Source organism: Oryzias melastigma, linkage group LG12 (assembly GCF_002922805.2).
Source record: "Oryzias melastigma strain HK-1 linkage group LG12, ASM292280v2, whole genome shotgun sequence".
Lineage (NCBI taxonomy): Eukaryota > Metazoa > Chordata > Actinopteri > Beloniformes > Adrianichthyidae > Oryzias > Oryzias melastigma.
Genome location: NC_050523.1, coordinates 1,791,622 through 1,807,940, shown reverse-complemented (window position 1 = coordinate 1,807,940; position 16,319 = coordinate 1,791,622). Strand labels below are relative to the sequence as shown.

At 41.0% G+C, this 16,319-nt stretch overlaps 1 protein-coding gene across 1 annotated transcript in view; it reads left to right on the top strand.

Moving 5' to 3' along the window:
* Window positions 1–13,912: 13,912 nt before the first annotated feature.
* sept5b (septin 5b) overlaps window positions 13,913–16,319 on the top strand; it is a gene marked incomplete in the record, with an annotated part of 11,244 nt that continues 8,837 nt past the window's right edge. Inside the window, 2 exon segments of the mRNA XM_024299666.1 lie at window positions 13,913–13,996; window positions 14,148–14,158. Coding sequence (XP_024155434.1) covers window positions 13,954–13,996; window positions 14,148–14,158 — 54 coding nt within the window.

Genomic DNA, 16,319 nt, shown 5'->3' with positions numbered 1-16,319 from the left:
CCCCCCCCCCCCACCAACCCCCCACCATCCGGTGACCTCATTTCAGTCCAGCTTGAAAACCAGGTCATCAACCAAAAACAAGAACTGATTGAAGACTTTCAGGTGTGACAAACAGGAACATGGAGCCGAAGACTTAAGCTGTAGAACGTCACAGGAACGGTTCCACTCTGAGATTACAGAACCAGAATAGAGGCAGAACCTTCAGAACCTTCATGGCCCGGAGGGCCGGATCCGGCCCTCCGGGTAATTCTATCCGGCCCTCCAGATCATTTTATTTTATTGTTATTAATGACCCGATGTTATCTTGCGCTCATTTCTAACTTGTAGAATTTTGAGAAAATATATTTTTATGGAGAGTAAAATATTAAAGTTATTTAAGGTTTAAGTTGATTTATTCTGGAATAATATTCCTGTATTTCTATTACTCATAACTATGTTAAATAGTTACAGTTTTAAAGTTTGAAAAATTCACATTCTGCAGCTTTTTGGACTATTTTGTATTTACTAAGATTTTTTTAGGCTGTTTTGGAGTTTAGCTAATATTTTAGCTACATGCTAGCTGTTTTGGCTAATTTAGGCAAACAGATGAATTATTCTCAGTGGAAAGTTTTGCAAATTAGATCAACTTTAAAAGTGTTTTTAGGAGTTCATGGAGACCGCCATCTTTGAATGAGCAGGAAAAGTCCCTCTACTGCCCCTAGTGGCAGGAAACATGGACCACATCATAAACAATGAGTGTCAAATAAAAGTTTAGATTATTCTAATAAGAAGTGTTGATTCAAATAGTTATATAGGGTTGAGGGATGGGCGGAGGCCCCGGGGAAGACCCAGGACACGCTGGAGAGACTATGTTTCTCGGCTTGCCTGGGAACGCCTTGGAGTCCCCCCAGAGGAGCTGGAGGAAGTGGCCGGGGAGAGGGAAGTCTGGGCATCTTTGCTTAGACTGCTGCCCCCGCGACCCGGATGAAGCGGAGGAAGATGGATGGATATAGGGTTGATACAAATATTTTTTTGAACATGTTTAAATTTGTCTACAAAATGTTGATATTTAAAGAATTGTAGCAGAAAAATCCAGATTCTTCTTTTTCATTTTTTATTGCTGTTTAACCCAATTATTAGTACGTCTAACTCAAAATTCTGGTCATTTTAATTCAACTTTGAGTTAAAGATTTAACCCATTGGGTCAAATCAGAACCCTGTTGGGCTAAAATGACCCTGATTGGTCCATGTTTGACCCAAACTGGGTTCTGATAAAACAAAGTGGATCTTGGATGCTCTAAAAGGTCTAACGATTCTGTGGCCCCGTGGTGGAGTGTCCGCCCTGAAACTGAAGGTTGTGAGTTCAAATCCACAGCAGAGTCAAAGCCTTCCTGCGTGACAAACGATCGGGGGCCTCATTCCTGGGGGGCCGGTATCAGAGACATTCCAACCGAGTTTGTGGAGCCGCTCAGATGAACAGTTTAGAAAAACGTGTCAGAAATCAGGAGAGCATGACTGAGACGCTGCAGAGGAGGTGGATCTGCAATCAATCTGGCCCCGCCCCCTCAGGAGAAGACGCAGATGAAGCGTGGCTCCAGTGGGAATACCGACATTCCTGCAGTAAATCATGCAGGAATGCTCGTTAGTGCACGTGTGCAGCGGAGCGGGAAGATGCTGTGTCATCACGCCGTGGGTTGGCGGGTCACGGCAGTCGAGTTCGGCCCAGTGTGTGTGTGTGTGTGCACGTCTCCGTGCACGTCCTCATTGACTGTCTTCTCAGATGTTTTCAGCTCATTGTTCCAGTCCAGACCTGCAGCTCTGCATCAGAACCACATCTGGGTTTGGGTTCTGAGTCTGATTCAAACTCACATCTTTAACAGCAAAGTGATGATTCTGTTTACAGTGAGTCAGAACACTCGGGTCACATGATGCAGCCGCTCAGCATCACTACCACAACCGTCACCATGAGAAGGCCAGTCTGGATCCTGGAAGCTCCTCCTCCAAACCGCTCTGTTCTGGTGAACCGGAATGTTGGGCCTCAGGGAACCACTCGTTCACCATCTGAGTCCAGAGGAAACTGGACTCTTAGCAACAGAACTTAAAAGATATTCATGGATTATGTTTCATCTTTGATAGAAATTTTTCAAAAATTTGGAGCTAAGCTAATGTTTTAGCAACATGCTAATGTTAGTGACTAATTCATTATCTACTGGGATTTTTAGGCTAATTTTATTTCTTTTTTAGCAACATGCTAATGTTTTTGACTCATTTAGTTTACTGAGGAATTTTAGGCTATTTTGGAGTTTGTATATAAGATTTAAGCAACGACTTTTTTGACTAATTCTGCATCTACTTGGTTTTTTTTTTTTGCTAATTTGGAGTTTGGAGCCAATATTTGAGCAACATACTAAATATTTTTGGCATGTATTACAAATTTTTAAGCAATTTGACTACAACATTTTCATAACTTCAGGCCAACTTTAGTGCTCTTTCATAGTTCTTAAATGAAATTTAGTCTTTTATCAAATTTAACATTTGTCAAATAGCTTTTGCGTTTTCAGCAAATCCCTTCAGCATATTTAGTGATAGCATTCACATTATCACAGGTAATGCAGCTTTTCTAATTTGTTTTTTATATTTTCTCATCAATTATGTTTTTAAAATTTTCTGTATAATTTTCTGTATGATTTTTCTTCTTGGAATCGTTTACCTTTTCCTTTTTTCCCTCCAGTTGACCTATTATTGAGTCTCAGTTTTCCTCATGTTTTCTGGACAGTTTTGGTTTTTAAGGTGCATGAATTGATGTAAAAATGCCTCACGTGACATCTAGATGATAAACGTCTCTGCGGGTTTCTTTACTGAAATCTTTCTTAAATCAGAAATATTTCCTGATGAATTTAAACAAAGCATTTTTAAAGATGGAACAAAAACATCTACTCACTTTCATCTCTAGTTAGTGGATATCCAACATTTTGATCATCAAGTCTTCGGTAAATATTATATATCCATGTCGTTATTGACAGGTAATCAGCTGCTAAAACACTAAAAACGGTTTTTCTCTTCAGGACGGTAGGATTCATTACATTCTCTATAGTTGGACTTATTCTACTCATTTTGTTCAACATTTATCCTTAAAAACATTGATACGTTTTCCAGGTGATTCACAGACAGCGGACATTTAGGTTTTTAAATTTATCAAAAATTATTCTGAGAAGTTCCTCCAGTAAATGACACAAATTCTACAGTTTTAGTGCATAAAGTTTGAATCAAATCCCGTTTCTGCCTCATTTCCCATCATCAACCCTTGTCTCTCAAACAAAACATTTTAAAGGACTATAGAAAATGTTAGATTTTTGCACAAACTTCAACTGTTAAAGTTTGTGTTGCAGCTGGTTGGTAATAGAAAACCCAGGAGGAGTGAAGATTCGCACAGATCCAGAAAAGTTCAACAGATCAAAGCACGAAGTCACAGTCAGGAAAGCAAATGAGAACCACAACACACGCGACTTTAGGAAAAAGAGACAAAGAGAACCAGGAGGAAGAGAGGTCCTTACATACTGTGTGGGTAATCAGCAAAGTGCAGACAGCTGTGACTGCTCCACAGGTGAATGGGCGGAGTCACAGTATGCCGACTCAGAAACCCAAGAAAAGACAGAAAAAAATACTATATATGTTGCAAATCATGACACAAATGATCAACACAAACTGTGGAGGAAACGAAGAATCAACAAAACACAACAACCAGACAAAAACACGCTAAGGTCCAACACTGAAGACAGAAAATATACTTTTTTAAAAACCCACTTTGATGAAAATTGTGTTTTTAATTTGTTCTCGTGGCATTTTTCATATGTCAAGAAATTTTTTTATTCAAATCACAAATCAGGAGCAGAAAAAAAATGCAGTTTAAAAAAGATAGTATTGTGACTTAGAAAATACAGTGGGTGGGACTACAAGCTCCGCCCCATTCAGACAGACAAATAGATCCATGAACGTCTTTGGTTTCCTGGTCTGAGCCGGAATCTGGATCTAAACTGTACAGCAGGGTAGCTACGATATTGTTCGCCATTTTCATTGCACCGCAATTGTTAGGTTGGGGGTGTGAGGGGAGTGTAAGCTAGCAGAAAGTGTAAACAGAGTTAAGAGGAGGAGAAGGGGGGTGGGAGGGGGGCAAGGTTTCTCCTCGCCAATGCAAGGAACAACTCAGAAACTATTTGAAAGAAGATCGAAAAGATGATCAGACTCATGAAACCTAAATACTTATTCCAGGTAGTGCTGCCACAAACGGTTATTTTAATAGTTGATTGATCATTATTTCTCTGATTAGTCGACTAATCTCTTGCAGCCCTATTTGCAGACAGCTGTGACTTTCTCCAAGAGACCTCGGGGGTGGGAGTCACTGGTGGGGGTGGGGATTGCTTCACATAATAACCATGACTGATGATCCCTCCTCAATGTCTACAGGAGGAACATGGATCATCTGCATAGAATTCACTCTATCAGGTTGTTTTAGTGGGAACAGTTTCAGGGCTCGTCTTCATTTTCAACCTCCTCTGTTCAGTTTCTTCATCCTCAGTTCTGCCAACTGTTTCCGTCTCAGACACAATGCGTGAACGTGATCTTCCACATCTGTAAAAGTGACCTCCCCGTCACGGCGCTGCGTGACGGTTTCATGGTCTGTGGAGGTCCAGCTGCCCGCTGACGTGGCCTCAGCTCTGAAGGATGAGATGCAGGAGAGTTAGGATGTCCTGTCTCTTATCACTTCCCTTCGGCTCCATTGTTCTCCGATCCACCAGGAATGTTCTCCTCCTTCTGTTCTGGAGGGAGTCTCTTTATTATCCGCGGTGAGGTGTCACCTGCTGCCGCAGAGGTGTGAGGCCTTGACTTGTTTCGTTGTGCGTTTGTCCGGTATCAGTGTTTGGTAATTGGTTTGTGCGTCAACATGTTTGTCAAATTTAAGTTGTTTTTTTAGCTGCACAGTCAAAAATACAGTTTGTAGACGCTGAATACGCTAAGATGGACCTTCAAAGGTTCAGATCAGAGTCGGGGTGGATGACAGGAATCCCACACCGCCGTGTTTCCACACCAGAGTCCAAAACTCCTACCAAGCACAGACTGCTTTTAATGGTCATTGAACACAACCCCCTGAGGAAAACAGGAAAACAAGGTCAGCTGAAAAACCATCTGGAATTCCAAGGACCTCCTTGTCCAGGACAAACGCTTGGAGACGCTCCTGATGACATTGACCCAGCTGGTCTGAGCATGTTTGGCTGCAGGGCTGGAAATCCTGTTGCAAGATCCAAGCTGTACTTTTTTGATGAATTTCCTTTCTGCTGGTTTTCTGCTGCCTCGCCTCTTCTCATGCCAGACCAATAAAAAGCCTTCATAAACAAACAGCGCCGCTCTGACATCACCATCCACCGCGGTCGCTCAAACAGTCAGAGGCTGGTTTATTACACACTTTGATTTCACTGATTGGTGTCCATTGGAATCATGTTCCAATGTTCCTTACTAAACTGATTATCTTGAACCAGATTCTTCAGCAGATTCTCACTCCCACCTCATAACAGACGGTCGGTTGGTTAAAGACCCCTACCGTTTTTGTGTCCACAATTCATCGCTTTTTGACGTGCTGGCTGTTCCCAACAATTCACGGATCCCCCACCTCCACACTAGAACTGGTTCAGTGCCGGTACGCAAGGCGCACCAGTACCCTACCCCACTACAGGTACCCTAACCCAGTACTGGTCAGTCATGATGATTCTGATGATGATGCTCATCAACAGCAGTGAAACCTGTGATGAGGTCATCACTTCCAGTCGGTGACTCAGACTGCAGGACGTCCTGAACAATCACTCTGGACCTTTCCTTCTTTCATCCTGATGACCAACCTCCACGTTTGTCCCAACATGTGAGTCAGAAGAGTTTCACTTTGAGGCTGAAGTCTGTGTTTGTGTTCAAACTTCATCCGTAAAATCCAGTAAGCTCCTTAAGGCTGATCGGATTTCACAGGTTTGTCTGAAACTTAAAATTTAAAGGAGCTGAAGCCTCTCGATCATCAAGACTCTGAAGTGACTTCAGCAGCTGAGGAACGAAAAGAAGAAGAAATACATGCAGCTCAGCTGGTTCCTCATAGAAGCTCGTCCATCCTTTCATCCATCCATCACCCATCATCCGTCCATCCATCCCTTTTGGGGTCACATGGTTGCTGGAGCCTATCCTAGCGACTGTTGGTTGAAGGTGGGGTTCACCCTCCACAGGTTGCCACTCAGAAGAGCAGTTTAAAAGAAAGTTTGAGGTAAAAGAAAAGCGCTAAAGTCCAGATAAATTCCTTTCAGGTAAACATGGTCCTGAAGCGCTTGTTTCGTGGTCCTTCTGAACACCGACGTCCGTGAGCGCTCTGTGTTCTAGTGTCTCTCAAAAAAGCCCAGATTAGCCAAAACAGCTAACATGTAGCTGGAATATTAGCTAAAAATGCCAAAATAGTCCAAAAAGCTAACAGAATGCCAAATTTTAAAACTTTAAAACCGGAACATAATTATGAATAATAAAAAGGCAGGAATATTATTCTAGAATAAATCAACGTAAAGCTTAAATAACTTTCAATATTTTACTCTCCATAAAAATATATTTAGTCAAAATTATACAAGTAAGAAATAAATGCAAGATAATGTCCCAGGTAACGGCAATAACAAAAAGAATATCGTGTCTGGAAGAATAAACGGAGTCTCAGAGAAGGAACGACACGAGCCCTCACTTCATTCTCTAAAGCACTTCTATTAAATCATTTCAACAAAATTACAATTTCCACTTAGTGCATTCTGTTGTCCAATGTACATTTTGACCACAAAAGTCTGAAGAAATATCTGATTAATACATTAAATAATTAATTATTCAAACGATCTACTCCATTTTCCTTTCTAATACACCACATTTCAATTTCAAAAGAAACATTTAATAATTACATATGTTTAATTCACCTTGGCTTCGACAATTGTAATGTAAACAAAATAAATACTACTTTTCACCATTATTTAGCCTTCTTAGCTTATAAATGCTGGAGATTGCACATTTAGGAATCAACTTTTTCACTAACAACAACATAACACTCACTTTGTAATTCAATATATCTTTTACAAGAACCATTTATGATCATTTCGTTTTTAAACATGTTTAAAATGAGGTCAGGAGTTCCACAAAAATCATTAAAATACATCTCGCGAGGTCACAGGCTACTTCCCGTTCGGCTTTTCCCGCCGTTTCTCGCCTAAAAAGAGTTACATTTTCCCGATTTAAATAAAAAAGTACAAAACAAACAACGCTGGCAATTATCTGGAAACTACACCAAAGCTTAGAGCTTTCATTTGTGAGGTTTTAAACGGGGTACTAACCTGGAAAAATGAACGGAGTCTCAAATCAGGAACAAAACGAGCACTTCCGACGGAAACAGGAAGTTACTCCGTCTTCAGCCACCTGGAGGCGCTGCAAGAGTCTCGAAGGTTCCGCTTTCCAGACTCATAACCATAGACTGTACATAAGAATAACCCAATTCCCTTTTTTCTTCATTCTTTTTCTCCACAGGCTTTATTTAATCAATGTATAAAATAATACTATATTTTAATTACTGAAAATAAAAGGCTTTCAAAATAAAATACCAAATGTGGATGCACACTTTTGGGTGCACCACAATAACATCGGGTCATTAATAACAATAAAATAAAATGATCTGGAGGGCCAGATAGAATTACCCAGAGGGCCGGATCCGGCCCGCGGGCCTTGACTTTAACCCATGCTGTAACGAAACAGTTTCTTCACATTATTTAACCTGAGAAAACAGATGAAACCTTGTTAAATGTCTGATGTTTTTGGAACCACTGGGTCCGTTTCTGAACAAGTTTTTTTTTTCAATCTGTCTTTAGTTTTATTCTTTCATTTTTAAATATTTAAAGAACTGTGGCTTTTATTTTGAAAGTCTGTCTGAGTCCAGATGTGATTGATTTTTCCCCGTAATTTTTCAATTATCCTCCAATATTTTGTCGTTTTCATCAAAAAGTTTTGAAAATCTTCAACATTTTGACTTGTTTTTGGAGTTTTTAATTTTATTTAATGAGAAACTTTTGAAGAAAACCTTCGAACTGTCTGTAGAGACGGTCTCCTAACTCTCTTGAAATCTTCAAATCTGCGCGGTAGATCTTCAGTTTGGGACTTTTCGGGGGCCGGACTCCTCCCCGTCCCTCAGCTCTCTCTGCTTGTATTTGTTTGGATTCTTGGAGCCATTTTATCTGCGCCATCAGCTCGTTTCCTGCGTGTAACGGCACCATTTCCTGTCTCTGTGGAGTCCAATCACAGAGATAAGACAAATGATTCTCCTTTTTTGGCTGCGTTTCTCTCTCTGCTCCTGAGTCTCCCAGGCTTTAACCTCTGAAGTCCTGAGGTAAACTAACAGGAGAAATGGACCAGAACTTGTTGTTTCTGGGAGTTTATTCTTTGAGTTTGACACATTTATTTCCTCCAGAGGGACGCTTCATTCCCAGAAATCCACTCGGCTCGATCTGTTGGGTTTGTTTTCTTGGTATTCCTGCCTGTTTTCCAGAGAATAAATAATCTGGCCTCCATTGTCCGTGTGCCAGCGAGCAGGAGAACAGGCCGTCTGCGAACAATAAGCACTTCCTCCTGTTGGGTCGCGAGCTCGATGGCAGCTGACGAATCAACGGGCCGCGTTTGCACGGACCATTGTACGGCGCTGAGCTCCGACCTTCCTGCCTGAGCCAGCGTCCCGGCTGAGGTCACGCCGTCTGCCAGGAGGAAACGCTCACCTGCACTTGTTCCCGGGTGGAGGGAACAACGCGGTTTGGGGAGATTATTGTGCATTTATGGAGACGGGAAGACCATGTCATTCATGTCAGAGTCTTCAGACATTCTGCTGATTCTCACTGATGGGATTGTGGGAGTCGGTACCGAACCCGAGCGCGTTTGACCCCAGAGTCCGGTTTGTTTGTCTGCTGTGGTTGCACTGTTCTGTGACCAGTTGTGAACCAGCAGGACACCAGAATCTGATCTGTAGGATCAATTCTCCAAACTGTGGAGACGTTTCCTACACTATAGAAGGCAGACTGGACTACACCTGGATTTTCTGGTCCATTATCCCACCTGGTTCACACTGGATGCAGAGCCATTGAAGAGCGGTGCGGAACGGAGGCTGCTTCTATTCTGCACCGCTGTTAAACTCTAGACATTTAAATATCAGAATCGTAAATATTGTCTATTGGTCACAGTTGCAGTTAAAGTAACGGTGATCAGTATCGGCTGGAATGATGTGGTTCCATCTCCAATTATCAGCTGTTTGGATGTAGAAATCCAAAGATGTCTGAAGGAGATGTGCAGAAGTTTAGATCCAGACGGAGGACAGATGAACGTCTGAGCTTCAGTGGATGGTGTTGTGTGTTTGTGTGTAGAGCTGCCGTCCGCTCATGTCGTCTTCAATCCAGGTTGTGTTTTTGCTCAGACTTCTGACCCACATTTCCTGGTTTTTAGGAAGCCTGGAGCTCACTCCTTCCATCCGTCTGGAGTGAACGTGCAGACGTGTCATGAGGTCGGCGTCTACTTCCAGCATTAATGAAGAAAACCTTCAGGTTTCTACCATCCTGCAGGCTGGGCCTCCATCTTTAATCAGAGAGAAGGTTACTCCTGTTGTGTTCTGTGATTAGGGTTTGGGTCGTTTCCTCTGGGCCGGTCGAGACCAGAACCACAGACAATAAGTCATTAAAATATGTCTCACTTTCAGCTGCAGTATAAGAGAAAAAAAGGAATGAAAGCAGAAATAAAAGTTTGTAACCTCGAGAAACAAAGAAAACTGGAAATAATGATAAGAAGACAAACGGAATAAACAACATCAGTGAAGTGGAGCGTCGTCTAAAACAGAAAATGTTTTTCTGAGATTTGAAGATTTTATTCAGAACTTCATTCATCGCTTAATGTGAACCGAAGACAAACTTGAAGCTTGCAGTGACACACAACAAGAACACAAGAAGAAGGGAAAAAACTTGACAAGAACACGGCAAGAACATAACAAATGCAAAAGAAAAAGGACAAAAACCCCAAAAAAGAAGAGGGGAACATGACAAAAACGAGAGCACAACCAAAAAACTGAAAAAGGACAAAAACATGACAAAAACATAACAAGAAGAAGAGAAGACCGTGACAAAAACAACAACAATACAAAAACATGACAAGAACAGGACAAAACACAGCAGAAAAATGCAAAAAGAAAAAGGAAAAAAAGACAAAAAAGAAGAGAAGAACATGACAAAAATGAGAACACAACAAAAAAAATAGAAAAAGGACAAAAACTTGACAAGAAGAGAAGACCATGACAAGAACATGACAAAACACAACAAAACACAACATAAACATGACAAAAACACAACAGAAATTCAAAAGAAAAAGAACAAAAACATGACAAGAAGAAGAAAACAAGAAAGGGACACAAGAAAAACACGATAAAAACTAATGAAAAACATGACAAAGACAAAAAAACAACATGACAGGAACACCAGAAAAATCAGACAAGAAAAAGAACAAGAAAGAAACACAACAAGAACAAAACAGAAACATATCAAGAACATGACAAGACAGAAATACAACAAGCACACAACATAAAAACATGACAAGAATGAAACGAAAACACAACAGAAACAAGACGAGAACAAAATAAAAACACGACAAGAAGACACCAAAATAACGACAAAGACAATAAAACCACAATATCATCTTGACTTCAGCATAAAATCAACAGGAGGAGAACATGACGGAACCGGACCAACAGGTGATCCAGAGGGTTCTACAGGTGTGATGAACTCAGGACAGGTGTGAGGACTGAGAGCAGGAACAGAAGAAACGAGTCTCAGATCCACGAAAACAAACTTGTTTTGAAGTATTTGATGTCCTAAAGTCGGCCGTGATGAAGGTCGAGGACACGACAACAGCTGTTTGTGTTGTTCTCACTTCATGTTGTTGACCTCGTTAACTGAAGCCGTTTGGTTTTCCTCCAGCGTTCTCAGAACCCACAGAACGGCCCACAGGGTCTTTCAGGTCAGGCAGAATTGCCCCTGCGGTGGGGGGGGGGTCGCTCATTGTTTGACCCTGCCACCCCATCGGATCAACCAACACAGGAAACAACAGCAATCATGGCGCCCGGCTGCCTCTCACGCTCTCATCATTGTTTGTGCTGAAGCGTCAGGTGTTGGTCCTGAGAGACGCTTCAGCCCGGCGGTTCGGCCCGGTTTGGTCAAACCTTCACACTTTGATTCACTTTTGTTTCTTATTTGAAACATTTGATTAAGATCAAAACACAAGTTTGCTGTAAATTTTCAGAGAACATTTCTGTATCATTACTTAGAAAAAGTGACAAAAATTAAATTTTCTACCGGGCCTTGACTTTGAGATGTGTGTTGTAGATGATCCAGGATGGTTTAGGCTATTTTGGCCGGATCCGGCCCCCGGGGTAATTCTATCCGGCCCTCCAGATCATTTTATTTTATTGTTATTATTTTATTCTTATTAATGACCCGATGTTAGCTTGTGTTCCTTTTTTATCTCGTATAATTTTGACAAAATATATTTTTATAGAGAGTAAAATATTGAAAGTTATTTAAGGTTTAAGTTGATTTATTCTGGAATAATATTCCTGCCTTTTTATTATTCAGAATTATGTTAAAAAGTTACAGTTTTTAAGTTTTAAAAATTGGCATTCTGCAGCTTTTTGGACTATTTTGGAATTTACTAAGATCTTTTTAGGCTATTTTGAAGTTTAGCTAATATTTCAGCTACATGCTAGCTGTTTTGGCTAAATTGGGCTTTTTTCACTTTTGTAGGCTATTTTGAAGTTTAGTTATTTTTTCAGCTAAATGTTAGCTGTTTAGTTTTTTTTTCTTTTTTTTAAGTTTTTTAGGTTAAATTGGCACTACTCTTTTTTGTTTTTAGGCTAATTTGGAATTTAGCTAATATTTTAGCTGGCTATCAGCTTCAGTGATTTCAGTATTTTCAGCAGCCAAATTCAGCTTCACAGACATGTGGAGTCTGATCTAAAGCTGTTCAGGCTCAAGGTTGTTTTCCGAGGAAAACTGACTATCAGTGTGAATCTTTAATGTATATAAAATAATCCTCGCTCTGATCTACGTTTTTGTCGTGAACACAGACTCTGTTTTTTCAGCAGACTCTGTTTTTTCAGCAGACTCTGTTTTTTCAGCAGACTCATGTCTAACTAGAAGGACCCCTGATTTCAGGAACAGCTTTGTGAAAACTGAAACTCATTTGGATGTTTTCAGTCGCGTTGCTGTTCCTGCTTAGTAAATTGTTCCAGTTTCTGTTTTCAGAAGCAAACGGACTGAAAAAGTTCCTGTGATGATCATTAAATCCACACAAACTACCTGTTCGATGCTGCACTGCCCCCGTGTGGCCGACCAGAGTAACCATTCCTGTCAGGAGAACATGAACCCAGAATAATCTTAGTGTTTTAGAGGGTCAAACACGATCAAAACACTAAGATTATTCTGGGGTTTTTGTGAAAAACTTTCCTGTAGAGATAAAGATGTATGGCTGCACGGTGGTGTAGCGGTTAGCACTCTTGCCTCACAGTGAGACCTGGTTTGAATCCCAGCTGGGACCTTTCTGTGTGGATTTTCCATGTTTTCCTCTTGCTTGTGTGAATTCCTGTCTGGTTTCCTTCCACAGTCAAGAAGCCTGATTTTACACACTGAAGACTCCATACGCTAAAATAAATATAGTTTGGTTGCATTTAAAGCAACTCTGAGGTTAGACTGAGAATTATTTAACTCAGTTATTGGAAAAAATGCAGGAAAAAAAGTGGGTTTAACCCTTTAACGGTGAAAAAAAAAAAAATGTAATTTTTTTCTGCTGCTTATTGTCTTCGTACGGAGCCCCCTGAAGAGACATCAAATAAAAAAATATCAAGGTAAAAAAATGTGTTTTTTTCTTCTTTGTAAAAAAAATTGAAGTGAAAAAAATCCTGGATAGTAACTATTGCACATCAGTTACTATCCAGAATTTTTTTTTTACTTCAATTAAAAAAATTCTAGTTACTAACTGGTACACACCATTACAATCCAGAGATACTTTCTTTCTTCGATTTTTAGGAAAAAGGAATGTTCTGGTGGTTAGTAACTGGTGCATCAGATAGTAACTGAAAACATTTTTGGTTTTTATTTTAATTAAAGTAAAAAAATATATATATAAAAAATAGTAACTGACCAGTTACTATCTGTTGCGCATGAGTCAGTAACTTCTTTTAACTTTAATTTTTTTTAACTTTTTTTTCTTTACAATGTCCCTTTTGACTCTCCGTACCTCGGGGAGTAATACACACAATCGATATGATCAAAAACATGTTTCCTAAATGATCCTGGTTATTTGGTTGAGCAGGCAGTTAAAGGGTTAAATGAAACCACTATAACCCTCAAAATGTTTTATTGCTCCAAAAAGAAAAAAAATCCACCTGGACATGAACAACCCAAGAACTGGAGAAATAAACAAAGCGTTTTAAGATTGTAGGAGTTTTGTCATTCTAAATTGTCATTAAGGTGTGAATGTGAGTGTGTGTGGTTGTATGAAAAACTGGAGACCAGTCCAGGATGAACTCCATGGTCACCTTTCAGCAGCTGGGATAGGCTCCAGCAACCCTGTGACCCCCAAACAGGAAGAACTGGGTTTAGAAAATGAATTTATCCACATCTGTCTTTGGTTTCTCTGGTTACTTTAGTGAGTCTGAATTATTTAACAGATAACAGAAAATATATGTATATATTTTTGAATCGAATGTGTTGAATTTGGAGTGGAATAAATTTCATTTTGACTCCATCGGCCTTCCATACATCACATCTGTCTTTCTGCGGGGAAACACTGCCCCCTCCTGGCCGTCCTCCTCAACAGCAGACTCTTCTCCGCCTTCAGTCCAAGATGACGTCCAGCAGCAGGTACCGGAGCCGCGCGCCTCGTTCAGGTAAGCCCCCCCAGCCAGGTGTCGCTCGCGCCTTCGTGGTGAATGAGTCTTCGGTCGGTGCGCGCGCACTGACCCGTGCCTGACGTCTTTGTGTGCTTTCTTCCGCCGCTGGACGCGCCGCGCGCCTCCTGGAATCCGGCGGGATCCGCAGATGATGGGGAGGTAAGGCGCGCGCACTATGGGGGGTGGGGGTGGATTTACACATGAACCTGCCCTCGTGCTCGACTGCAGCCTTTGTTGTAGCGGCGCGTGCGGGCTCTCACCTGTTTGTTCATTCAGCCCGGCGTGTGTGCACGCGGCCGGTCCGCGCGCGCCCAGCTGTGGAGCATCTGTAGCATCCATTCAAACCCGACCCCCATCCTCCTCCTCATCGTCATCTTCATCACCCCCCAGGCCTGAAGCTCAGAATGAAGCGAACAGGAAATCTTCAGCATCCAGATCCAGGAATGACGTCATCACGAGTCTTTTCACTCAAATCTACAAACTTTGACCAAAAACTAAAAAGAAAATATCGAAACATTATTTTCATTTCCTTTAAATACATTTCTGTGATCAGCTGACTCACTGAAACATGAAACATGTTTGTGCAGCTTGTAGCTCTGCTGACAGAACTCAGCTTTATGCTGAAAATACAAACTGGAAATGTCCACGAGCTGGTTCTGGTTCTGGTTCTGTCTTCCATCATCTTTCTCCTGAATGGACTCGTCCAGCGTCTGTGTTCTTCATGCGGGTTCTCAGCTCCACAGATGGACGGTCATCTGTCCGTGTTTGGTTCTCCAGTCCAGAAATTCCTGATTGGCTCGGTCCAGATTTCTAAAACGCTGGACCGGTGCTTCAACAATCCTTCTAAAACCCACGTGAGCGGAACTCCTGATGTAACAGCAGAGGAGAGGTTCTTCAGTTTGGCCCAGAAAAGAGCGGATGCTGTTTAGGGAGTCTGTAGGTGGAGAGAAACCAAAGAGGTTCTGGTTCTGTATCTGGTTCTGTATCGGCTTTAGTCACATCCCACTCCGCTGGTTCTGGAGGATCATCATGTGAAACCAAATCCATTCAGTCAAACAACAGACAAAGATAACCGCCGTTTCTGCACCTGTGACCTCTCAGGCCAAACGAGGCGTTAGCTAACATGCTAGCTTCATCTGGAACCGGATTAAAAACGTTGTAAAACTGTAACATTAATGTTAACCGTTAAACTCCAGAGACGTCACGCCGACTCCTAGATAACAGGCGCTCTTTGGCGTACTGTAACTCCTCGAATCAGGTCATTCTGACGCGTGAAAAAACAGCTTTTTGTGTTAGCTTTGTTTTACTAAACGGTAACAATTTTCCCGCTCTTTTTTATGAGTCTGAACACTTTAGAGCGGCTCCTTGTCTGCTGCCTGGTTCCTCTTCATGAATCTTCATTTACAAAACGTGGTTTTAAGTATCTTAATCCTGACATATTTTAAAAACCTGTTGGAAATTATGGGATGGTGAAGACATTCCTGCGTCAGACGTGGAGCTAAAGGCTAAACAAGCATCCAAACGATCCACACTTTTATTTATGAGAAACGCTGCTGCATTTCAAAAAACAAGTATTTTGTTATCTATAAGAGGCTAAAAATAGGTCGTCGAGAAACGGGAATGAAACGACGTTTCATGTCACATGAGTCAAAGTCGAGGCCCAGGGGCCGGATCCGGCCCTCCAGATCATTTTATTTTATTGTTATTAATGACCCGATGTTATCTTGTATAATTTGGACAAAATATATTTTTATGGAGAGTAAAATTTTGAAAGTTATTTAAGGTTTAAGTTGATTTATTCTGGAATAATATTCCTGCCTTTTTATTATTCATAAGTATGTTAAAAAGTTACAGTTTTAAGTTTTTAAAAATTGTCATTCTGCAGCTTTTTGGACTATTTTGCCATTTACTAAGATTTCTTATGCTATTTCGGAGTTTAGCTAATATTTCAGCTACATGCTAGCTGTTTTGGCTAACCTAAGTTTTCTTTTTTAAGAAATTACGGCTTATTTTGCATTTAGCTAACATTTTAGCTGGCTATCAGCTTCAGCGATTTCAGTTATCAATTTCAGCATCTTCACCTTTCAGCTTTAGTATTCTCAGCTATCAATTTCAGCGATTTCAGCCATCAAATTAATCAATTCAGCTCACAGCATTCACACTATCACAGGTAATGATATCTAGTTCATAATTATGTTAAAAGGTTTTAGAGTGTTTCCTGAATGTTTCTCCGGTGCGACCTAGAGTGTGTTCCTGATTTTAACCCCTTGTGTGATTTAGCTCTACATCCCCGTTTCATGTCAATCGGAGAAGCGGCTCC